The sequence below is a fragment of the Heterodontus francisci genome, chromosome 34 (assembly GCF_036365525.1).
Source record: "Heterodontus francisci isolate sHetFra1 chromosome 34, sHetFra1.hap1, whole genome shotgun sequence".
NCBI lineage: Eukaryota > Metazoa > Chordata > Chondrichthyes > Heterodontiformes > Heterodontidae > Heterodontus > Heterodontus francisci.
Window position 1 is genome coordinate 7,505,630 of NC_090404.1, and position 26,678 is coordinate 7,532,307.

Here is a 26,678-nt window from a genome sequence, read left to right on the forward strand (position 1 = left end):
AAACAGCAGCAAGCAGACCAGGCAGTACCATCATGCCTTAAAAGAACTGGAGGCCGTAACATCTTAAGCTCTCCAAGCCTGTTCCTTTTCAAGTCCACCTGTACAGAAAACCAACCTCCTAGTGATGAGACTACAAGCAACTAACGTCCTGAACTGCTGAAAATCCAACTCTTCGAAAGAATCCTGCAACGACTTCGATATACAACTCTGGCAATGGAATCCAACCTAACTACACTTCAGGAGTGAAAACTCCTCCTTCACAGGGCGAGCATCGCATGCATTTTGCCCATGACAAGCTCAATCACGTGCATATCCTTTTAACGGCTTTCTTTCTCGTGTGTGTGTGTGTATGTGAGTGGTGCAGAGTCAGACTTTCAGGTTGAACTTTTTTTTTAAATTAATTCATAGGATGTGGACGTCGCTGGCTTGCTAGATCATTTCAGAGGGCAGTTAAAGGTCAACCACATTGCTGTGAGTCTGGAGTCACTTGTAGGCCAGAGCAGACAAGGACGGCCAGATTTCCTTCCCTAAAGGACAATAGTGAACCAAATGGGTTTTTACGAGAATCGATGATAGTTTCATGGCATCATTACTGCCACTCGTTTTCAATTTCAGATTTTTATTAATTGAATTTAAATTCTTACAGCTGCTGTGATAGGATTTGATCCTGTGTTCCCAGGGTATTATCCTGGACCTCTGAATTACTGGTTCAGTGACAGTACCACGACGCCACTGCCTCCCAATGTGTCAATAAAAATAGTTCTCTTTATTTAACCCACGAAAGGTGAGCTGCTGGTTATTCAAATTGGCCATACACTCAGGTTAAGAAACATACATCTTCCTTTTCAAAAAACACACCGATTATGGACAGGAAAGGGAGGGCAACGAGAGTTTCAGTTCTCTCTCAATTCTGTTTGTAACATGGGAGAAAAACTGTTTACATGCTCCATGTATGGAAAGGGATTCACCCATTCATTGTTTGTCTCTGTCTTCACAAAGGAAAGGGTTGATGGAGACATTGTAGTTAAAGAGGAGGAGTGAGAAATATTAGATACGATAAGCATAATGAGAGAGGAAGTACTAGAGGGTCTGACATCCTTGAAAGTGGATAAATTGCCAGGGCCGGATGGATTGCATCCCAGGTTGTTAAAGGAAGCCAGGGAGGTAATAACAGATGCACTGAGGATCATCTTCAAATCCTCACGAGATACAGGAGAGGTACCAGACAATTGGAGGTCTGCAAACGTTGTACCATTGTTTAAAAAGGGTGCGACGGATAACTTGTTGTCTCTAAATATTGAATTTTGTGGTTTCAGTCACCAGATAATCAAGCTCACAACAGCAGATTGTCTTTTATTGACTTTATTAACAGCTCTGCAATAATACAGACTGGGTATAGTTACCTGATCCAGAGAACAGAGATAATACAGTGGATTCAGAGCTCTCTTCTCCCCAGATCTGATCGAACAAGCAGCGAATGCACTGGCAATATTTATATTTAACTTGTTCACTACATTTGTGATCTGGTCCTCCTCAAACCATAACCACAAGGATATCTGTGTATTGTTCTGACTGTGAGCACAAGTCTGTGTCACTATCACACACAGATACTGTTTCCTTGTTTCACATCTCCATACAAAGACCATCGCTTTACACATCCCCTTTCTACACAATTGCAGCAGACATGTGTAAGGACGCGGGTCTCATTAATCTACACCCACATTTCAGAACAGCAAAGGTTACACTGGGACAAAGGTTGTTGGTTTCCATTAGAGGTAAAATACAGAGCAGTGCAGCAGCACACTGGCTTCACCCTGCAGGCTCCTGTTCAATATATTTCCTGAGTGAATTTAAATTTAAACCAGGTTTGCAGGCGAGATGCTCCACTCACACATCGAAGGTGAGAGAGATGCTGTGGGACACACGCTAAGTCCAGTAGCTGAAAGTGATTCACAGACTGGATTTTGTGCTTAGTGATTCCCTGGATCCCAAGACTAGGAGAGGAAGGTATGGGGAGCTGGTACTTGTCCATGAGAGTAAACAAAGGTATGAAAACTGAAATAATCTGGAGTTAGAAAGAAGAAATGGTCCAAAAATGGAGCAGTCATGAACAGGACATCAATTAGTCGTTTCCTATCCTGCAGAAATATAGAACACAACACGCTGTGAGTCCACCAAAACTGATTTATTTAACAGATAGTCAGAATATTAAACTCCAGGCCAGTTATAACGGTTAGTAACAGCAGCAGAAACAATGGATGTAACTAACAGCAGAACCAAACCCCTGCAGTTAAATGTGAACTTGCTGGTTTGTCAGCAAGTGGGATGATCAAGCAAATCCCTTTGCGCACATGGAGCAAGTGAATGGCCTCTCTGCAGTGAGTGTTGTTGGTGTGTCAGTACCTCACTTGTGCGCACTTAGAACATTTAAAAGGTTGCTTATCAGTGTGAACTCGCTGGTGTGTCAGCAGGGTGGCTAACTGAGCAAATCCCTTCCCACAGATGGAACAGGTGAACGGCTTTTCCCCAGTGTGAATTTGTACACCTACTTGGAGCTTGGATAACTCTGTGAATCCTTTCCCACACAAGTAACAGGTGAACAGTCTCTCACCGGTGTGACTGCGCCCATGTGTTTCCTGCTTGGATGGGTAATTAAATCCCATCCCACATTTGCCCAGTTTCTCTGTGGTGCGGGTGTCCTTGTGTCTCTCCAGGTTGGACAATCAGTTGCAGCCTCGTTCACACACAGAACGTGTACAGTTTTTCCCACTGTGAATGGTGTGATGTTTTTTCAGGCTGTGTAACTGGTTAAAGTTCTTTCCACAGTCAGTGCACTGGAACACTCTCACTCGGGTGTGTGTGGCTTTGTGCTTATACAGTCACACTGATGTTTGAAATCTTTTTCCACAGAAAGAGCAGACAAACATTTCTCCTTCCACATTCAAAGGCCGATGATATTTTAGTCCTGATGAATTGACTGTTAGATCTTGATGTGATGTTTAGTTTCTCAACTTCCCGTCTGCAAATCGTCCCCTTCTAATACCCTATAATAGTAGATTACATAGAATACAGTACACAAACAGGCCATTCAGTCCCACTAGTCTGTACAGGTGTTTATTCACCTCATGTGTCTGCTCCCATTCCATCTACCTCATTTCAGCCTTTCAACAGACCTTTTTATTCCCTTTTCTCTCATATTTTCATCCAGTTTCCTTTTGAAAGTATCTCAACTATTTGCCTCAACCACTTCTACATTCTACCCACTCTCTGAGTAAAGAAATCTCTCCTTATTTCCCTATTGGATTTATCAGTAACTGTATTCATGGCCCCTGGATTTGGATTCACTCACAAGTGGAAACATTCTCTCCACATCTACTCTGTCCAACCCATTGATAATTTTAAAGAGCTCTATCATGTCACCGCTAACTCTTCTGTTTTCGGAATATAAAAGCTCCAGCCTGTTCAATCTTTCCCAATCGCTGTAATCTCTCAGTTTATTGAATCCATCACTGTCCCTCACCAAGACTTGTACAGGATGGCGGCCAGTGACTCCGCTCCCCCGGGTCTGTCACCGCGCGGTAAACCCGGGACCTCAGGCCTACCCCCGGTGTTTATGAAGCTGCCCAGCCCACTCACGGCTCCAATTCCTCCTCCCGCCTCCCGAACCGCCTGTTCCGCCTCAGTCCGACTCTCACCCGCTGCAGCAGCGTCTCCAGCACGCCGATCAAAATGACACTGCGCATGCTCCAAATACATCCCAGCAATGCGCCTGCGCGCTGGTCTCCAGTATTGTGCATCGGGCAGATTCGCTTCCGCGCGGAATGGTGGGTAATAGCCTCGCCATTGAAAGTCCGAACGGCTGGCTCAAAGATATCGGACATCTTGATAATGGGAGAGAAATAGGTACAAGCGAACTAACATTAAAATTAAAATATACTTGCACAGTACTTTTTTCAGGTTGGAAAGCCGCAACTAGTGGAGTGCCACAAGGATCGGTCCCAGGGCTTCAACTATTTACTATCTATATCAATGACTTGGAGGAAGGGACAGAGTGTAGTGTATCCAAATTTGCTGACGGTACAAAAATAGATGGGAAGGCATGTTGTGATGAGGACACAAAGAATTTGCAAAGGTTAAGTGAGTGGGCAAAAACTTGCCAGATGGTGTTCAATGTGGGAAAGTGTGAGGTCATCCACTTTGGTAGGAAGAATAAAAAGGCAGATTATTATTTAAATGGAGAGAAACTATAAAATACTGCAGTACCGAGGGATCTGGGTGCTCTTGTACATGAAACACAAAAGGTAGCATGCAGGTGCAGCAAGTAATTAGGAAGGGAAATGGAATTTTGGCCTTTATTGCGAGGGTGTTGAAGTTTAAAAATAGGTAAGTCTTGTTACAACTGTACAGGGTGTTGGCAAGGCCACACCTGGAGTACTGTGTACAGTTTTTGTCCTCGTATTTAAGGAAGGATATACTAACATTGGAGGCAGTTCAAAAGGTTCATTAGGCTGATTCCTGGGATGAAGGGGTTGTCTTGTCAAGAACGGCTAAACAGGTTAGTTTAGTTTAGTTTAGAGATACAGCACTGAAACAGGCCCTTCGGCCCACCGAGTCTGTGCCGACCATCAACCACCCAGTTAGGCCTTTATTCATTGGAGTTTAGAAGAATGAGAGGTGATCATATTGAAACATATAAGATTCTAAGGGGGTTTGACAGGGTAGATATTGAGAAGGTGTTTCCACTAGTGGGGGAATCTCCAACTAGGGGACATAGTTACAGAATAAGGGGTCACACATTTAAAACTGAGATGTGAAGGAATTTCTTCTCTCAGAGGGTGGTGAATCTCTGGAATTCTCTGCCTCAGAGAGTTGTGGAGATTATATCACTAAATGTATTTAAGGAGTAGCTAGATAGATTTTTGAAATCTCGGGGAGTTGACAGTTAGGCGGAGCAAGCCCGAAAGAGGAGTTGAGTCTTGGGACAGATCAGTCATGATCTTATTGAATGGCGGGGCAGGTTTGAGGGGCTGAATGGCCTACTCCTGCTCTTATTTCTTATGTTCTCATTTTGGCGGAGAAGAACGGCAAATAAGGTCCATCTCACCTTGCAAAGGATAAATACTTTTTATTAAACAAAACAACCAATGAGATGTTGTATAAAAGCAAAATACTGCGGATGCTGGAAATCTGAAATAAAAACAAGAAATGCTGGAACCACTCAGCAGGTCTGGCAGCATCTGTGGAAAGAGAAGCAGAGTTAACGTTTCGGGTCAGTGACCCTTCTTCGGAAATGAAATGTTGTAATCGGGAGTGGTGTCCATCTATCTGCGAGTCAGTGGCGCTTCATTTCGCCTGCTTTAATGCTGTTGGAGGAGTTTTGACCCGAACAATGATGCCACCGATGAAGTTTGACGTTTCAGCCCCGAACGCAGCGCGTGCGCGAGTGGAGGTTGTCGGAGGCGCGCGGCGGATTCTTTTGATATTGAGAAATTTGAGCGGGAAACGGTTTCACGGTCGCCGGCGTTGCCATGGCTGCGGGGGCGGGGCTTGGTAACGGCGCGCGCCGGCACAGTTGGGCCATCGAGCTCGAGCTGAGCAGCAGCAAGGCCGCGGAGAGAGCCTGGGGCTCGAGTAGGAGGCAGCAGAGCACAGCGGGAGCGGAGAGAGAGAGAGAGAGAGAGAGAGCACAGCGGAAGCTGAGAGAGAGAGAGAGAGAGAGCATAGCTGGAGCGGAGAGAGAGAGAGAGCGCACTGGGAGGAGAGCGAGAGCACACTGGGAGGAGAGAGAGTGGGTGCCACAGCCGGATGAGAGAGAGGGAGAGCAAAGCGGGAGCGGAGAGAGGGTGAGCATAGTGGGAGGATGGAGAGAGAACACAGCGTGAGCAGAGAGAGGGAAAAAACAACGCCAACGGAGAGGGGGAAGGCACAGCTGGAATGTAGCGAGGGCGAGCACAGTGGAACCCAAAGAGGGAGAGCACAGCGCGTGCGGAGAGTGGGAGCGCGCAGCGGGAGCGGAGAGAGTGAGAGCAGAGCGGAATGAGAGGGAGAGATAGAGCAGAGCGGGAAGAGAGAGAGGGAGAGCACAGCGGGAGTGGAAAGCGGGAGAGCACAGTAGGAGGGGAGGAAGGTGGAGCATAGTGGGAGGAGAGAGATAGAGCATAGCGGGAGGAGAGAGAGAGAGAGAGCATAGCGGGAGGAGAGAGAGAGAGAGAGAGAGCATAGCGGGAGGAGAGAGAGAGAGAGAGCATAGCGGGAGGAGAGAGAGAGAGAGAGAGCCCAGCGGGAGCGGAGAGAGGGATAGCCCAGCGGGAGCGGAGAGAGGGATAGCCCAGCGGGAGCGGAGAGAGGGAGATCACAGCGGGAGGGAGGAGAGGGGGAGCACAGCGGGAGCGGAGAGAGGTGGAGCAGAGCAGTAGCGGAGAGAGGGAGAGCACCATGGAATGCAGAGAGGGGGAGCACAGCGGGAGAAAGAGAGCACAGCGGGAGCAGAGAGAGGGAGAGCACAGTGGGAGCGGAGAGCGTTGGAGCACAGCAGGGGGAGAGAGAGAGATCACACTGGGAGGAGAGAGTGGGAGAGCACAGCGGGAGCAGGGAGATGGAGAGCACAGCGGGAGCAGGGAGATGGAGAGCACAGCGGGAGCGGAGAGAGGGAGAGCACAGCGGGAGCGGAGAGAGGGAGAGCACAGCGGGAGCGAAGAGTGGGAGAGCACAGCGGGAGGGGAGAGAGAGAGAGAGAGCACAGCAGAACAGAGAGAGGGACTGCACAGCGGGAGCGGAGAGAGGGAGAGCACTGCGGGAGCGGAGAGAGGGAGAGCACAGTGGGAGCGAAGAGTGGGAGAGCACAGCGGGAGGGGGGAGAGAGAGAGAGGGGAGCACAGCAGGAGAGAGACAGAGCACTGCAGGAGGGGAGAGAGGGAGAGCACAGCGGGAGGAGAGAGGGAGAGCACAGTGGGAGGTGAGAGAGAGAGCATAGAGGGAGTAAGGAGCCAAGTTAAAAAGTAGGACCTCAGAGGTAGTAATCTCAGGATTGCTACCAGTGCCACGTGATAGTCAGAGTAGAAATGAAAGAATAGTCAGGATGAATGCGTGGCTTGAGAGATGGTGCAGGAGGGAGGGGTTCAGATTTTTGGGACATTGGGACCGGTTCTGGGGGAGGTGGGACTATTACAAATCGGACAGTCTACACCTGGGCCGGACTGGAACCAATGTCCTTGGGGGTGCTTTTGCTAACGCTGTTGGGGAGGGTTTAAACGTATGTGGCAGGGGGATGGGAACTAAATGAGGAGGTCAGTGGACAGTAAGGAGGTAGTAACTAAAGCCTGTAAGGAACTAGATAATGAAGTCAGCGTGACGAAGGGAAAGAGTAGACAGGGAGCAGATGATGAACGCAAAGGGACTGGTGGTCTGAGGTGCATTTGTTTTAATGCAAGAAGTGTAGTAGGTAAGGCAGATGAACTTAGGGCTTGGATTAGTACCTGGGAGTATGATGTTATTGCTATTACTGAGACTTGGTTGAGGGAAGGGCATGATTGGCAACTAAATATCCCAGGATATCGATGCTTCAGGCGGGATAGAGAGGGAGGTAAAAGGGGTGGAGGAGTTGCATTACTGGTCAAAGAGGATATCACAGCTGTGCTGAAGGAGGGCACTATGGAGGACTCGAGCAGTGAGGCAATATGGGCAGAACTCAGAAATAGGAAGGGTGCTGTAACAATGTTGGGGCTGTACTACAGGCCTCCCAACAGCAAGCGTGAGATAGAGGTACAAATATGTAAACAGATTATGGAAAGATGTAGGAGCAACAGGGTGGGATTCAATAAGTGTTAGAGGTCCAGATGGAGCAGAATTTGTAAGGAGCATCCAGGAGGGTTTTCCAGAGCAGTATGTAAATAGTCCAACTCGGGAAGGGGCCATACTGGACCTGGTGTTGAGGAATGAGCCCGGCCAGGTGGTTGAAGTTTCAGTAGGGGACTACTTTGGGAATAGTGATCACAATTCCGTAAGTTTTAGAATACTCATGGACAAAGACGAGAGTGGTCCTAAAGGAACAGTGCTAAATTGGGGGAAGGCCAACTATACCAAACTTCGGCAGGAGCTGGGGAATGTAGATTGGGAGCAGCTGTTTGAAGATATATCCACATTTGATATGTGGGAGGCTTTTAAAGAGAGGTTGATTAGCGTGCAGGAGAGACATGTTCCTGTGAAAATGAGGGATAGAAATGGCAAGATTAGGGAACCTTGGATGACAGGTGAAATTGTGAGACTAGCTAAGAGGAAAAAGGAAGCATACATAAGGTCTAGGAGGCTGAAGAAAGATGAAGCTTTGAAAGAATATCGGGAATGTAGGACCAATCTGAAAGGAGGAATTAAGAGGGCTAAAAGGGGTCATGAAATATCTTTAGCAAACAGGGTTAAGGAAAATCCCAAAGCCTTTTATTCATATATAAGGAGCAAGAGGGTAACTAGAGAAAAGATTGGCCCACTCAAGGACAAAGGAGGAAAATTATGCGTGGAGTCAGAGAAAATGGGTGAGATTCTAAACGAGTACATTGCATCGGTATTCACCGAGGAGAGGGAAATGACGGATGTTGAGGTTAGGGACAGATGTTTGAGTACTCCAGGTCAAGTCGGCATAAGGAGAGAGGAAGTGTTGGGTTTTCTAAAAGGCATTAAGGTGGACAAGTCCCCAGGTCCGGATGGGATCTATCCCAGGTTACTGAGGGAAGCGAGAGAGGAAATAGTTGGGGCCTTAACAGATATCTTTGCAGCATTCTTAAACACGGGTGAGGTCCTGGAGGACTGGAGAAAAGCTAATGTTGTCCCCTTGTTTACGAAGGGTAGCAGGGATAATCCAGGTAATTATAGACCGGTGAGCCTGACGTCAGTGGTAGGGAAGCTGCTGGAGAAGATACTGAGGGATAGGATCTATTCCCATTTGGAAGAAAATGGGCTTATCAGTGATAGGCAACATGGTTTTGTGCAGGGAAGGTCATGTCTTACCAACTTAATTGAATTCTTTGAGGAAGTGACAAAGTTGATTGATGAGGGAAGGACTGTAGATGTCATATACATGGACTTCAGTAAGGCGTTTGATAAGGATCTCCATGGTAGGCTGATGGAGAAAGTGAAGTCGCATGGGGTCCAGGGTGTACTCGCTAGATGGATAAAGAACTGGCTGGGCAACAGGAGACAGAGAGTAGCAGTGGAAGGGAGTTTCTCAAAATGGAGACGTGTGACCAGTGGTGTTCCACAGGGATCCGTGCTGGGACCACTGTTGCTTGTGATATACATAAATGATTTGGAGGAAAGTATAGGTGGTCTGATTAGCAAGTTTGCAGACGACACTAAGATTGGTGGAGTAGCAGGTAGTGAAGGGGACTGTCAGAGAATACAGCAGAATATAGATAGATTGGAGAGTTGGGCAGAGAAATGGCACATGGAGTTCAATCAGGGCAAATGCGAGGTGATGCATTTTGGAAGATCCAATTCAAGAGTGAACTATACAGTAAATGGAAAAGTCCTGGGGAAAATTGATGTACAGAGAGATTTGGGTGTTCAGGTCCATTGTTCCCTGAAGGTGGCAACGCAGGTCAATAGAGTAGTCAAGAAGGCATACGGCATGCTTTCCTTCATTGGACGGGGTATTGAGTGCAAGGGTTGGCAGGTCATGTTACAGTTGTATAAGACTTTGGTTCGGCCACATTTGGAATACTGCGTGCAGTTCTGGTCGCCACATTACCAAAAGGATGTAGATGCTTTGGAGAGGGTGCAGAGGAGGTTCACCAGGATGTTGCCTGGTATGGAGGGCGCTAGCTATGAAGAGAGGTTGAGTAGATTAGGATTATTTTCATTAGAAAGACGGAGGTTGAGGGGGGACCTGATTGAGGTGTACAAAATCATGAGAGGTATAGACAGGGTGGATAGCAAGAAGCTTTTTCCCAGAGTGGGGGATTCAATTACTAGGGGTCACGGGTTCAAAGTGAGAGCGGAAAAGTTTAGGGGGGTGGTGGGTGCCTGGAACGTGTTGCCAGCAGAGGTGGTAGACGCGGGCATGATAGCGTCTTTTAAGACGTATCTAGACAGATACATGAATGGGCAGGAAGCAAAGAGATACAGACCCTTAGAAAATAGGCGACATGTTTAGATAGAGGATCTGGATCGGCACAGGCTTGGAGGGCCGAAGGGCCTGTTCCTGTGCTGTAATTTTCTTCGTTCTTTGTTCTTGACAGCGCTTCTGATATGTCTTCCTTTTTCCTCAACTGAGCATTCCTCCCCCACCCACTACTCTGGTTGACAGGGCCCTCAACTGTGTCCGGCCCATTTCCCGCAACTCTACCCTCACCCCTTCCCCTCCCTCCCAGAACCACGACAGGGTTCCCCTTGTCCTCACTTTCCATCCAACAGCCTCCATATCCAAAGGACCATGCTCCGCCATTTCTGCCACCTCCAGCGTGATGCCACTACCAAACGTATCTTCCCCTCCCTTCCCCTGTTAGCATTCTGAAGGGATCATTGCCTCCGCGACACCCTGGTCCACTCCTCCATTACCCCCACCACCTCGTCCCCTTCCCACGGCACCTTCCCCTCCAATCACAGGAGGTGTAATACCTGCCCATTTACCTCCTGTCTCCTCACTATCCAAGGCCCCAAATACTCCTTTCAGGTGAAGCAGCGATTTACTTGTACTTCTTTCAATTTAGTACACTGTATTCAGTGCTCGCAATGTGGTTTCCTCTGCATTGGGAGACGAAATGCAAACTCGGTGACCACTTTGCAGAACATCTCCGCTCAGTCCGCAAGCATGACCCCAAGCTTCTGGTTGCTGGCCATTTCAACACTCCCCTCTGCTCTAATGCTCACATCTCTGTCCTGGGATTGCTGCAGTTTTCCAGTGGACATCAACGCAAGCTCGAGGAGCAGCATCTCATTTACCGATTAGGCACACTACAGCTTGCCGGACTGAACATTGAGTTCAATAATTTCGGAGCATGACGGGCCCCCCATTTTACTTTTATTTTTATTTTTTTTTATTTGATTATTTTATTTTAGTTTGTTCAGTTTGTTTCTACTGTGCCTACCCAATGTGTTTTTTTTTCATGTTTGTGCTTGAGGCTGCTCAGTTTTCAATCCATTAACACCCTATCTGTACAAATGCTTTGTTTTCAACACACCATTAAAATATTGTTTCCCTTACTCCTTGACCTTCTGGTCAGCTATTCTGTGACCTTGTCCTATCAACACCTCTTTTGTTATCTGTTGCACCACCGCCTCCCCCCACCCCCCCGCTTTACTTGCTTAAAATCTTCTACATTTCTTATATTTGCCAGTTCTGAAGAAGGGTCACAGACATGAAACATTAACTCCGCTTCTCTCTTCACAGATGCTGCCAGACCTGCTGAATATTTCCACCGTTTCTTGTTTTTATATAGGAACAGGAGAATTGAGTAGGAGGGAGGGCATCAGATTTTTAAGACATTGGTACCGGTTCTGGGGCAGGTGAGACCTGTACAAGAGGGACAGGTTGCATCTTTGTAGGACTGGGACGAATATCCTTGCAGGGAGATTTTCTAGTGCTGTTGGAGAGGGTTTAAACTAGATTATCTGAGAGATGGGAACCTGAGAGTGAGCTCAGATTGGAGGGAAGCAAAGCTGGTAGCTAGTCAGGGGTGTGGGAACCAAGAGCAAGTATTAGGAATACCAAGGTGCACAGAATACTGGGGGAGAAAGACAGCACGAGAATAGGGAATAGAATGTTATTAGGTGGGGTCAGAGACCAGAAAGGGGATTTACACATGGAGGCAGAGGGCATAGCTGAGGTATTAAATGAATACTTTGCATCTTTCTTTACCAAGGAAGAACAGGCAACCCAGGGAATTTTGAAAGAGGAGGTTAGTCAGATACTAGAGGGGCTTAAAATTAATAAAGAGGAAGTATTAGATAGGCTGTCTGAACTTAAAGAGGATAAAGCACCAGGACTGGATGAGATGCATCCAAGGATACTGAGAGAAGTAAGGGTGGAAATTGCAGAGGCACTGGCCATCATTTTTCAGTCTTCCTTAGACTCGGGAGTGATGCAAGAAGACTAGAGAATGGCAAACGTTACACCCTTGTTCAAAAAAGGGTGTAAAGATAAGCCCAGCAACTACAGGCCAGTTAGTTTAACTTTGATGGTGGGAAAACTTCTAGAAAAATAATTAGGGACAAAATCAATAGTCACATGGGCAAATGTGAGTTAATTAAGGAAAGCCAGAGTGGATTTCTTAAGGGAAAATCATGTTTAACTAACTTGCTGGAGTTTTTTGAGAAGGTAGCAGAGAGGGTTGATGAGGGAAATGCTGTTGATGTGGTGTACTTGGACTTTCAAAAGGCATTTGATACAATGCCACACAATAGACTTATGAGCAAACTTGTAGCTCATGGAATAAAAGAACAGTAGCAACATGGATACGAAATTGGCTGAGTGACAGGAAACAAAGAGTAGTGGTTAATGAATGTTTTACGCCTGGAGGAAGGTTTGTAATGGAGTTCTCCAGGGATCAGTGTTGGGATCCTTGCTTTTCCTGATATATATTAACGACCTAGACTTTGATGTACAGGGTACAATTTCAAATTTTGCAGATGATACGAAACTTGGAAACATTGTGAACTGTGAGGAGGATAGTGTAGAACTTCAAAAGGACATAGACAAGTTGGTGGAATGGGCAGACAGGTGGTAGGTGAAGTTTAATGCAGAGAAATGTGAAGTGATGGTAGGAAGAACATGGAGAGACAATGTAAAATAAAGGGTGCAATTCTAAAGGGGGTGCAGGAGCAGAGGGACCTAGGTGTATATGTGCATATGTCATTACAGGTGGCAGGACAGATTGAGAGAGCAGTTAATAAAGCATACAGTATCTTGGGCTTTATTAATAAGGCCATAGAGTACAAGAGCAAGGAAGTTATGTTGAACTTGTAGAAGACACTAGTTCTGCCTCAGCTGTAGTATTGCATCCAATTCTGGACGCTGCACTTGAGGAAAGACATGAGGGCATTGGACAGAGTACAGAAGAGATTCACGAGAATGGTTCCAGGGATGAGGAATTTCAGTTATTAAGATAGATTGGAGAAGTTAGGACTGTTGTCCATGGAGGAGAAGGCTGACAGGTGATTTGATAGAGTAGACAGGAAGTACCTGTTTCCCCTAGCTGAGAAGTCAATTACCAGGGGGTACAGATTTAAGGTGATTGGTAGAAGGATTAGAGGGGACAGGAGGAAAAACCTTTTCACCCAGAGGGTGGTGGGTGTCTGGAATTCACTGCCAGGAGCGGTGGTGGAGGCAGAAACTCTTAATTCTTTTAAAATGTACCTGGACATGCACCTGAAGTGCTGTAACCGGCAAGGCTGTGAACCAGGTGCTGGAAGGTGCGATTAGATCGGATGGCTCGTTTTTTTTCCAGCCAACACGGACACGACGGGCTGAATGGCCTCCTTCCGTGCCGTAATTTTTCTATGGTTCTATATTACAGTTCCTTGAGGAAGTAACAAGCAACATGGCTAAAGGGGAACCTGTAGATATGGTGTACTTGGATTTCCAAAGGGCATTTGATTAGGTGCCACAGCAAAGGGGACTGCATAAAATAAGAGCTCATGGTGTAGGGGGGTAACATATTGCCATGGACAGAGGATTGGTTAGCTAACAGGAAACAGAGACTAGGGATAAATGGGTCATTTTTGGGCTGGCAAGCTGTTATTAATGGAGTGCCGCAGGGATCAGTGCTGTGGCCTCAACTAGTTACATTCTACATCTATGACTTGGATGAAGGGACCGAATGTATGGTAGCTAAATTTGCTGATGACACAATGATAGGTCAAAAAGTAAGCTGTCAAGAGGACATAAAGAGTCTACAAAGGCCCGAATTTTACAACAGAAGTAACGGTGAGGATATCAATGCTCATTTATTATGGCGCAAATCGGACAGCAAGTTCCAGAGTATGTACATATTTAGTTTAATGCTGAAATCTAAAAGTTGCTTTCTAGTTTTTCTGGCTCCTCTACAAGCTTCATAACAGTCGTACCTCACTGAGCATTCAAATGCATGAAGGGTGTGAAGTTGTGGTCCTTACCCATCAGACACCTACAAAACAGGCCAGGAAAAGTTAAGAGTGGTGCATTTGGCTGTAAGTGAATTTATAATACGCAATAAGTCCGAATTACTGCCAAGAAACCTCTCTGGTCCTGAAAATTTAATTTTACAATGAATAGAGTCCCATTCCTTCAGAAGTAATTTATTGTTGGAGTTAAAAATGATAGTTTTTTTTACCTTTACTTTCTGTCTCCTATTTCTCTCTAAATCTCACATTCCTGTCCCTCTCTATGTTTCTTTCTATACATGATTTTACATGCAATATTCTAATTCATACTTCCTGGTTTAGACTTGTCTCTGATTAGCTGAGGAGACACACTGTTGCTTACCTAACTCACACAATACCCAGATTCCCCTGCACAGGGAGCGACTCTGAAAAAGGTCTCTAAATCATGAATGTTGCTGCTCAAAAGTTCACGAAAAGTCTGTGGGCAGCTGCAAACGTAATGAATGTTTCTGAAATCATTCTCTGTACAATAAATGAATGCTGCTCCTCGTCCAGTATTAGTGAAAAATATTCTTTCAATTTTCTTTCAACAGTCTTACAAAATTTGGAGTTTTCTGCAATTATTAATAGTAATAATGCTGGTAAACTTATTGATAAATATCAGTAATAATCCTTCTCATCATCAGCAGCAGCATCGCCATCATCATTCCCCTTTTTACCATCATCATTCACAGAAGCTTCAGAATCTTCATCCTCCTCCTCAAGCCCCTCCTCATCATACTCATCAACATTATCATCCACCTCAACACCGGCCTCAACCGCCTCCTCATCATCATTCTTATCCTCTTCTTCATCTTCCTCATCATCATTCTAATCCTCCTCTTCATCACCATCTTCCTCTTCAACCTCCTCCTCCTCATCCTAAGCAGCAGCATCACCATTCTCCGACTGATTCTCCTCATCTTTTCCCCTGTGGTGAAAGGTGAGTATTCGAATGATTTGAGGTGTCTTAGTGTCACTTCAAGCTCCATCAAGTGATTCATGCAGAAGTCATTTCCAATCCACTTTTCTGTGTCCAGTACATTTTGCTTTGGCTACTGTCCCAGACATCACTGCTTTCTCTACTTTTTCTTGTTTACTCCTTTCTTGCTCTTCTCCCTTCTTGTATCTACTTCTTGCTGTCCCTCCACCATTTCTTGACCCGCCTAGTACTGCAGTACGGTAGCATCCATTTCAACTTCATAGTACAGTCAGAAGCATAGACATTCTTACCATGATCACTACTTTGAGGCTTTACTGAGGGAGGTTGCCAAGTATTGACTTAAGAGCAGTTTTGCACTGTAGGCTAGTAGGGATTTCAAAAAATTCCACCGTCTGATTCAAAAATTTGATAACCGAACTAAGCTAACAAAAGTTTTAATTTTACTACCTACTTATATAAAGTGTCATCTGAAAGTGATCAGATATTCTGGGTAAGCTTGATCATCGTGGAATATGGCAAACATTGTGGGACAGTTTTGTCGGTCCACTACACTGTCATAGGTATTTGTTTCAGTTCTTGTTGGCAGTAAAGGAGGCATCCTGAGCCCTTTGCTTCCGATAGTATACTTCCCAGTCAGCACACGGGCCTGATACATGTATTTGAAACCCTCGCTGTCCGGCAGTGAGTAGTTCTCATGCGCAGAATACAAAGCATTCACAGCAAAATACACTCCATACCCGAGATTTTTCCCTGCAATTCGAGAAAGAAAAACAGCAAAATTATTTGTCGAATGAATGCTAATTTAGCTGTCGAACAAACAAAGAGCTCTGGGTATAAATTAGTGTGGAAGAGAATGTGTATGGACTTTGTGTGACCACACAAGATGTGTCTTGGGCAGTTTTCTCTCGTCAGCAGCTCCAGGCTGATGTCTGCAAATTTTCACTGCAAATTCGCACCTAGGATGTAGACCTTTTGACGAGGGCCTGCTACTGATGTAACTTATGGTGGCACCTCATTCCCCTTCCCACAAGCTCCCAGCAACCCTGACTAGGGGTTAACCTACCCTGTCACACAGTACCTTAATTTTAGAACTGCATAATTATGTATAAATCTCACTGCAATTAGCTGTAAATATTGTGAAAGATGCACCATAGAATTCGTATACAACATTGCCTTGTTCAAGATAACGTTGCATAAAAATGTAAATGCGGAAAAGTGTCTCAAACAAAACCTTGGCAGTGGGACAAACAGGGTACCGGTTCAATACAGTGAGATAAGTATAAGATTGATGTCAGTATATTCTTTGCAGGAAGAATGATCAAAGCCTGGAATGGACTTCCGGTTCCTTAGTGGATGCAAAGATCAAGAAACATTTATTAAACAGCTATATGTTAGGCCACAGCTGCATGTTCTCTCTGAATACATGAGTCCACTTGTCTGTATCTATCAAGGGCTTTCAGAGTCTCAGGACGTCGTTCAAAAGGGAAGCAGGAAGACAGACAGGTATGTGGGCTTTACATCATATATAAATGGGCTTGTTATTCTCTCCATTGATTTTGCCTGCCCTTGATTACCTTTATATTGTTGCAAGAGAACACATTTAATTTGGTAGGACGTGCGTCCTCATTAAAATCTTCATAGATTGCAGTTGCTGGTTCTCATCGCAAATGTACAAAAATCTGTCAGACACATGGATTCTGAGCCCATTAAAAAGCATATTAGTAAGGAGCACACCAGGTACTTTTAAATAAGCGTAACGGTTTCAATCAAAATTAATCATCCTACACTTTACACTTGTTAAGCTTCAGGTTCCCTCACCTTGTCCAGCAAAGTTTCTGTTGAATCCATGTCTACTGATGGATAAAGAGGCATTTGCTGTGGTTCCATGGAATAAACATTTCTCGTTAATCCATTGAGAGCCATTGATGCTCTGCATAGACTCTCTCTTATTCACATAGGCTACCCAAAGGTAGACATTCTGTAACCTTTCGATCTGTGATACAAAGTAAAATCTCTGGATTATTGCTGCCAAAAGATGTAAACAAATAAACTCAATTTATGTAGGCCCAGCCAAACAATGTGTTCTGAAGAATGGAGCATAGTTAGTTCTTCAACTTTGTGTTACGTCAGTGCTCCCAGAGTGTGGAAAATATGGATTCAGATACAGGCTGAAGCATCTGTAAAGCTCACCCTGCACTTTCGAAACAAATGGGGAAGATTTACAATGCCACTACACATAGCTCCCCACAGCGCCACAAATACATTCTAAAAGTAAGACACTATACCGCTCCACTGTGAAATTGTCCTTATTCTGCTGCATCTCTCTGAATAAAACTCTCAATTATTGGAGTTCAGTGTTTTGCATCAATTTATCTGATCGAGTAAGACATCCAAAATCAAAGTAAAGTCGAGAATTTCTAAGCAGCCCAGATTTGGAGAAATGCAAATAAAGGTTCCGAGAGGAACTCACAGTTATCACTTGTAAATTGATTTTGGCCACAAGTGCTTAATGTGCTGGTATCAAATCCTTCTCTCCTCTAATGTATATCATAGAGTCATAGGGTTATAGAGCACAGAACCAGGACCTTCGGCCCATCGTGTCTGTGCCCGCCATCAAGCACCTAACTATTCCAATCCCATTTTCCAGCACTTGGCCCATAGCCTTGCATGCTACGGCGTTTCAAGTGCTCATCTAAATACTTCTTAAATGTTGTGAGGGTTCCTGCCTCTACCACCCGTTCAGGCACTGAGTTCCAGATTGCAACCACCCTCTGGGTGAAAGTTTTCTCCTCAAATCCCCTCTAAACCTCCTGCCCCTTACCTTAAATAACCCCCTGGTTATTGACCCCCTCCGCCAAGGGTAAAAGGTTTCTTCCTATCTAACCTATCACTGCCCCTCAGAATTTTGTATATCTCAATCATGTCCCCCCTCAGCCTTCTCTGCGCTAAGGAAAACAGCCCTAGCCTTTTCAGTCTCTCTTCATAGCTGAAATGCTCCAGCCCAGGCAACACCTGGTGAATCTCCTCTGCACCCTGTCCAGGGCAATCACATCCTTCCTATAGTGTGGTGTCCAGAACTGTACACAGTATTCCAGCTGTGGCCGAGCTATCATTTTATACAGCTCCATCATCACCTCCCTGCTCTAATATTCTGTGCCTCGACTAATGAAGGCAAGTGTCCCATATGCCTTCCTAACCACATTAACTACCTGTGCTGCTGCCTTCAGTGATCTATGGGCAAGTACACCAAGGTCCCTCTGTACTTCCTAGGGTCCTACCATCCATTGTATATTCCCTTGTCTTATTAATCCTCCCAAAATGCATCACCTCACACTTTTCAGGATTAAATTCCATTTGCCACTGCTCTGCCCATCTTACCAGCCCATCTATATCGTTCTGTAATCTAAGGCTTTCCTCCTCACTATTTACGACACCACTAATTTTCGTGTCATCTGTGAACTGACTGATCATACCTCCTATATTCACGTCTAAATCATTAATGTACACAACAAACAGCAAGGGTCACAGCACCGCTCCCTGCAGTACACCACTAGTCACTTTTAACTCTTTAAATCGGTCATTATATTGCAATGTTCTGAATGTTATGACCTAGCATTAAGCAAGAGGGCGTGAGCGTTATAAATCATATACAATGACCATTATCATGATAACTTGAAAGGTTTTGCAGGCAGGAACTGAAGTGATCCGGACGACTACGTCTGCAGGAAGTGTACCCAGTTGCAGCTCCTCACAGATCGCATGGATCGGTTGGAGCGGCAACTGGATGCACTTAGGAGCATGCAGGTGGCAGAAAGTGTCATAGACAGGAGTTTTAGAGAAGTGGTTACACCCAAGGTGCAGGCAGATAGATGGGTGACCGCTAGAAGGGGTAGGCAGTCAGTGAGGAATCCCCTGTGGCTATCCCCCTCTCTAACAAGTATACCGTTTTGGATACTTTTGGGGGGGATGGCCTATCAGGGGAAAACAGCAGCAGCCAGAGCAGTGGCACCACGGCTGGCACGGTTGTTCAGCAGGAAGGGACAAAGCGCAGAAGAGCAATAGTTATAGGGGACTCTATAGTCAGGGGCACAGATAGGCGCTTCTGTGGATGTGAAAGAGACTCCAGGATGGTATGTTGCCTTCCTGGTCTCCCAAGGATGTCTCTGAGCAGGCAGGGGACATTCTGAAGGGGGAGGGGGAGCAGCCAGAGGTTGTGGTACACATCGGTACCAATGACATAGGCAGGAAGAGTGACGAGATCCTATAGGGGGAGTTTAGGGAGTTAGGTAGAAAGTTAAAATACAGGACCTCTAGGGTTGTAATCTCGGGATTACACCCTGTGCTACGTGCCAGTGAGGCTAGAAATAGGAAGATAGTGCAGCTAAACATGTGGCTGAACAGCTGGTGTAAAAGGGAGGGTTTCAGATATCTGGACCATTGGGATCCCTTCAGGGACAGATGGGACCTGTACAAGAAGGACCGGTTTCATCTAAACTGGAGGGGCACAAATATCCTGGCTGCAAGGTTTGCTAGCGTCACTCAGGAGGGTTTAAACTAGTGTGGCAGGGGGGTGGGAACCAGAGCAGTCGGACAGCAAGTGAAATAAATTAGGGGTAACTTGTAATATTGGGTATGTAGTGCAGTGGTTGTGATACTGGTTTAGTAATCTAGAGGCTGAGACTAATAATCCAAGACATGAGTTCAAGTCCCACCATTGGCAATTTGTAAATTTATATTTTAGGGCGGCACAGTGGCACACTGGTTAGCACCGCAGCCTCACAGCTCCAGCGACCCGGGTTCAATTCTGGGTACTGCCTGTGTGGAGTTTGCAAGTTCTCCGTGTCTGCATGGGTTTCCTCCGGGTGCTCCGGTTTCCTCCCACATGCCAAAGACTTGCAGGTTGATAAGTAAATTGCCCATTATAAATTGCCCCTAGTATAGGTAGGTGGTAGGGAAATATAGGGACAGATGGGGATGTGGTAGGAGTATGGAATTAGTGTAGAATTAGAATAAATGGGTGGTTGATGGTCGGCACAGACTCAGTGGGCCGAAGGGCCTGTTCCAGTGCTGTATCTCTAAACTAAATAAAGTCAGTAAGTCTGAGAGGATGAGCAGGCTGGGAGATGTTGCAGAGCACAGCGGGACTGGTGGTCTGAAGTGCATTTGTTTCAATGCAAGAAGTATAACAGGTAAGGCAGATGAACTTAGAGCTTGGATTAGTACTTGGAACTATGATGCTGTTGCTATTACAGAGACTTGGTTGAGGGAAAGACAGGACTGGCAGCTAAATGTTCCAGGATTTAGAAGCTTCAGGCGGGAGAGAGGGGGATGTAAAAGGAGTGGGGGTGTTGCATTATTTGTTAAGGAGAATATCACAGCTGTACTGCGGGAGGATACCTCGGAGGGATCGTGCAGTGAGGCAATATGGGTGGAGCTCAGGAAGAGGAAGGGTGCAGTCACGATGTTGGGGTTTTACTACAGGCCTCCCAACAGCCAGTGGCAGGTAGAGGAGCAGATATGTCGACAGATTTCGGAAAGATGTAAAGGTAACAGGGTTGTCGTGGTGGGTGATTTTAACTTCCCCTATATTGACTGGGACTCACTTCGTGCTAGGGGCTTGGATGGGGCAGAATTTGTAAGGAGCATCCAGGAGGGCTTATTGAAACAATATGTAGATAGTCCAACGAGGGATGGGGCTGTACTGGACCTGGCATTGGGGAATGAGCCCTGCCAGGTGGTCGAAGTTTCAGTAGGGGAGCATTTCGGGAACAGTGACCATAATTCCGTAGGTTTTAAGGTACTTGTGGATAAGGATAAGAGTAGTCCTCGGGTGTAGGTGCTAAATTGGGGGAAGGCAAATTATAACAATATTAGGCAAGAACTGAAGAATTAAGGTTGGGGGTGGCTGTTTGAGGGTAAATCAACATCTGACATGTGGGAGTCTTTCAAACGTCAGTTGATTAGAATCCAGGACCAGCATGTTCCTGTGAGGAAGAAGGATAAGTTTGGCAAGTTTCGGGAAGCTTGGATAACGAGGGATATTGTGAGCCTAGTCAGAAAGAAAAAGAAAGCATTCATAAGGGCTAGAAGGCTAGGAACATACGAATCCCTTGTGGAATATAAAGACAGTAGGAATGAACTTCAGCAAGGAGTCAGGAGGGCTAAAAGGGGTCATGAAAAGTCATTGGCAAACAGATTAAGGAAAATCCCAAGGCTTTTTATACGTATATAAAGAGCAAGAGGGTAACGAGGGAAAGGATTGGCCCACTCAAGGATAGAGAAGGGAATCTACGTGTGGAGCCAGAGGAAATGGGTGAGGTACTAAATGAGTACTTTGCATCAATATTTACCAAAGAGAAGGACTTGGTGGATGATGAGCCTGGGGAAGGGAGTGTAGATAGTCTCAGTCATCTCATTATCAAAAAGGAGGAGGTGTTGGGTGTCTTGCAAAGCATTAAGGTAGATAAGTCCCCAGGACCTGATGGGATCTACCCCAGAATACTGAGGGAGGCAAGGGAAGAAATTGCTGGGACAGAAATCTTTGTATCCTCATTGGCTACAGGTGAGGTCCCAGAGGACTGGAGAATAGCCAATGCTGTTCCTTTGTTTAAGAAGGGTAGCAAGGATAATCTAGGAAATTATAGGCCGGTGAACCTTACATCAGTGGCAGGAAAATTAGTAGAGATGATTCTTCGGGACAGGATTTACTCCCATTTGGAAACAAACGAACTTATTAGCGAGAGGCACCATGGTTTTGTGAAGGGGAGGTCGTGTCTCACTAATTTGATTGAGTTTTTTGAGGAAGTGACGAAGATGATTGATGAAGGAAGGACAGTGGATGTTATCTATATAGACTTCAGTAAAGCCTTTGACAAGGTCCCTCATGGCAGACTGGTACAAAAGGTGAAGTCACACGGGATCAGAGGTGAGCTGGCAAGATGGATACAGAACTGGCTCGGTCACAGAAGACAGAGGGTAGCAGCGGAAGGATGCTTTACTGAATGGAGGGCTGTGACTAGTGGTGTTCCGCAGGGATCAGTGCTGGGACCTTTGCTGTTTGTAGTATATATAAATGATTTGGAGGAAAATGTAGCTGGTCTGATTAGTAAGTTTGCGGACGACACAACGGTTGGTGGAGTTGCGGATAGTGTTGAATATTGTCAGAGGATACAGCAGGATATAGATCGGTTGGAGACTTGGGCAGAGAAATGGCAGATGGAGTTTAATCCGGAAAAATGTGAGGTAATGCATTTTGGAAGGTCCAGCACAGGTGGGAAATGTACAGTAAATGGCAGAACCCTTAGGAGTATTGACAGACAGATAGATCTGGGTGTACAGGTCCACAGTTCACTGAAAGTGGCAACGCAGGTGGATAAGGTAGTCACAAAGGCATTTGGCATGCTTGCCTTCATCGGTCGGGGCATAGAGTATAATAATTGGCAAGTCATGCTGCAGTTGTACAGAACTTTAGTTCGGCCACACTTATAATATTGCACGCAATTCTGGTCGCCACACTACCAGAAGGACGTGGAGGCTTTGGAGAAGGTACAGAAGAGGTTTACCAGGATGTTACCTGGTCTGGAGGGCATTAGCTATGAGGAGAGGTTGGATAAACACGGATTGTTTTCACTGGAACGACGGAGGTGGAGGGGCAACATGATAGAGGTTTACAAAGTTATGAGCGGCATGGACAGAGTGGATAGTCAGAAGCTTTTTCCCAGGGTTGGAAGAGTCAGTTACTAGGGGACATAGGTTTAAGGTGAGAGGGGCAAAGTTTAGAGGGGATGTGCGAGGCAAGTTCTTTACACAGAGGGTGGTGAGTGCCTGGAACTTGCTGCCAGGGGAGGTGGTGGAAGCAGGTACAATAGCGACGTTTAAGAGGCATTTAGACAAATACATGAATAGGATGGGAATAGAGGGATGCAGTCCCTGGAAGTGCAGAAGGTTTTAGTTTAGGCAGGCATCAAGATCGGCACAGGCTTGGAGGGCCGAATGGCCTGTTCCTGTGCTACACTGTTCTTTGTTCTTTGTTTGTTCTTTGATGCTTATGGTTTTGTGACACTGTTAGTTCGGTGTATTACTTATCATGAATGTATCAACAAAAGTTTAAATTCTAACCCACCACTGTTCATACATTTAAAATAGTCAGTTAGAATCTCGCAAGGTATCTGTTAACTAACATATAACATGCAATATTGTACTGACTATCTGAAATTGGTCTCAGGGTGTGGATTATGCTATATTTTAACCATCTTGACCCCATGATTAGATTACAGTCTGTAACTTACTGCTGTGTAGCCCTCATTTTGGTCCAGGTAATCACACCCTGCCAGTAATTGTGTTTCTGTGGATCACTCCTATTCATCGCTCGATTTTAACTCACTCAAAACCCATCGCTTATGTGGTTAAAATCGGGCTGGCATGCACGTATCTGTCATTTTATCATCGAAGTGGTGAATTCAATCCAGGGCATCAACTATTCTGTTTCAATTTGTAAAATAGGAACACTTCTCACTTTGACAATTGTGTGATGGATGCAGGTTTTCTTGACGTTTCCCTCCACTTCCTGATATTCTGTTGAGTCTGGGTGCAGCTTCACCATGAGCCAATGGCTTCCTCTCAAATCATCCCATTGTTCTGGTAAAGGATTACCTGAGAAAATATTATACATCACATTCATGTGCTATTTCCACAATTATGAAGAAAAAAATCTCTAACTATGAAGACTGTCAGTGCTTAGAACCATAAACACAAAGATGAATTTAATAAGAATATATTCCTGCAATCGGATTATGCAGTCTGTCAGTCCATTCTTCCATACATTTATCTGCCATTGTTTCCATTTATCCTAATTCATCAGTGTATCTATAAATTATGATGTGTGTAATATTTGTTCTATTGACAGCTCAAGTATTAACAAGTCTCATTAAAAGTATCCCTATTTCTACAATGACATGGCCACTCACTTTAGTTGGAGCTCTGACAGTACTGTGAAAGTTAATGGTGCCATACTTTGTCTTCACCTGCACCTAAAGCCACATGTCCCATAATACCCACACCAAGGCAATAGCGATAGGAAAGTTAGAAAAAATATTCTCCAGCTTATCACATTTAATCAATATGAGAAATGACAGTGCTGAAGTATTCGTCCTATTTCCCGCATCTATTTCAGGAAGCTAGAGCGTGAAGCAATCCCAGGGTATGAGTAACACAGTCAGATGCAAAGCGAAGCTTTCTCTGAACTGGCTCAGGAATATACCTCAGTTTCAGCTTCAGAAAAGCATCTGTTAAACACAGCAGTCTGACAGTTTGTCTCCATGTTGCACACCAGAGATTCCAGAAACATATAATCTTACAGTACAGATGGAGGCTTGTCGAGAGCGACATCCAAATTAGTCTCGTGTGCCAGCCTTTTCCCGATAACCCAGCAAATTAGTTCTCTCCAAGGAGATGTCCACAAGAACATAAGAACTCGGAGCAGGAGTAGGCAATTCAGCCCCTCGAGCCTGAGGTCATGGTTGATCTCATCCCGGCCTCAACTCCACTTTCCTGAACGTTCTCCATAACCCTTCAACCCAATACTAATTAAAAATCTGTCTATCTCCTCAAATTTACTCAATGTTCTGGCCTCCACCACACTCTAGGGTAGTGAATTCCACAGACTCACAACCCTTTGAGGGAAGTAATTTATCCTCATCTCTGTTTTAAATCTGCTACCCCTTATCCTAAAACTATGACCTCTTGAACTGTGACCTCTTGTTCTAGATTGCCCCACCAGAGGAAAATCCTCCCTATGTCTACTTTGTCAATCCCCTTAATCATCTTATGTACCTCAATTAGATCTCCTCTCATTCTTCTAAACTCTAGAGAGTAAAGGCCTAAACTGCTCAATCTCTCTTCATAAGACAAACCCCTCATCTCTGGAATCAATCTAGTGAGCCTTCTCTGAATGGCTCCAATGCAACTACATCCCTCCACAAGTAAGGGGACTAAAACTGTACGCAAAACTCCAGCTCCAGTCTCAATAATGCCTTTTACAGTTGCAGCAACACTTCCCTACTTTTATACTCTATTCCTTTAGCAATAAATGCCAAAATTCCATTTTCTTTCCTTATTATCTGCTGTACCTGCAAACTAGTTTTCTGCGATTCATACACGAGGACACCCAGATCCCTCTGCACCGAAGCACTCGGAAGTTTCTCTCCATTTAGATAATAATTTACCTTTCCATTCTTCCGACCAAAATGGATAACCTCACAATTATCCACGTTAAACTCCATCTTCCAAATTTTGGCCCATTCACCTAACCTATCCATATCCATTTGTAAATTACATATTTCTTTATTGCAACTTTCTATCCCACCTATTTTAGTGTCATCTGCAAATTTAGCTATTGTACCTTCTATCCCTGCATCCAAGTCATTAATATAGATGGTAAATAGTTGGGGCCCGAGGACCAAACCCCACTAGTTACATCTTGCCAACCAGAAAATGACTTATTTATTCCGATTCTCTGTTTTCTGTTGGTTAGCCTATCCTCTATACAAGCTAATAGATTGCCCCTAACCACATGTGATCTTGCCTTGTGTATTAACCTTTTGTGTGGCACCTTATCAAATGCCTTCTGGAAGTCCAGATATACTACATCTACAGGATCCCTATTATCCACATTGCTTGTTACATCTTCGAAGAACTCTAGCAAATTAACGAAACACAATTTACCCTTCATAAAACCATGCTGACTCTGATGGATTGAGTTTTGACTTTCGAAATGTCCTGTTATTACTTCCTTAATAATGGATTCTAACAATTTCCCAATGACAGATGTTAAACTAACTGGCCTATAGTTTCCTACTTTCTGCCTCCCTCCCTTTCTGAATAAGGGCGTTATATTAGTATTTTTCCAATCCACTGGAACCTTTCCCGCATCCAGGGAATTTTGGAATATTATAACCAATGGATATTATAATGTTATAATGAATATTATAACCAATGGATATTATAACGAATCACCTGTGGAAGAGTCTGTCACTCTAGAATTGGCCTTTATAGTCACTCCAGGCGCTGCTTCACAAACCACAAACCTCTAGGCGCTTACCCATTGTCTCCCGAGACAATGAGGCCAAAGAAGAAGAAGAAAGAAGAACCAATGGATCGACTATCTCCGCTGCCACTTCCTTTAAATCCCTAGGATGTAGGCCATTAGGCTCTGTAGATTTTTCTGCCTTCAATCCCAATAGTTTGCTCAGTACTTTTCCCCTAGTGATGATTGTTCTAAGTTCCTTCCTTTCTATAACATCTGCATTACCTGTTACTATTGGGATGGTACTGGTGTCCTCCACCGTGAAAACTGAGGCAAAATACTGATTTAGTGTCTCCGCCATTTCTGTGTTCCCCTCTTTTAACTCCACAGTCTCATCCTCCAAGGGACCAACATTCACTTTAGCTACTCTCTTCCCTTTTATATACTTATAGAAGCTTTTGCTATCCGTTTTTATATGTTGCGCTAGTTTTCTTTCATAATTTACCTTTGCTCTTTTTATAACTTTTTTTAGTAACCCTTTGTTGATCTTGAAAAGTTTCCCAATCTTCCAGCCTGCCACTGGCCTTTGCAATATGGTATGCC

At 45.0% G+C, this 26,678-nt stretch overlaps 1 protein-coding gene across 6 annotated transcripts in view; it reads right to left on the minus strand.

Annotated features, from left to right (window-relative positions):
- Positions 1–14,249: 14,249 nt before the first annotated feature.
- Positions 14,250–26,678, minus strand: part of LOC137348994 (protein mono-ADP-ribosyltransferase PARP14-like) — a 78,842-nt gene continuing 66,413 nt past the window's right edge. For all 6 annotated transcript variants that reach the window (XM_068014244.1, XM_068014243.1, XM_068014240.1 and 3 more), the window contains 3 exons: positions 23,568–23,704; positions 16,871–17,045; positions 14,250–15,802 (listed from right to left, as the gene is read on the minus strand). In XM_068014244.1, the coding sequence (XP_067870345.1) occupies positions 15,516–15,802; positions 16,871–17,045; positions 23,568–23,704 (599 nt within the window). In that variant the 3' untranslated portion in view covers positions 14,250–15,515. The remainder of the gene's footprint in view (positions 15,803–16,870; positions 17,046–23,567; positions 23,705–26,678) is intronic.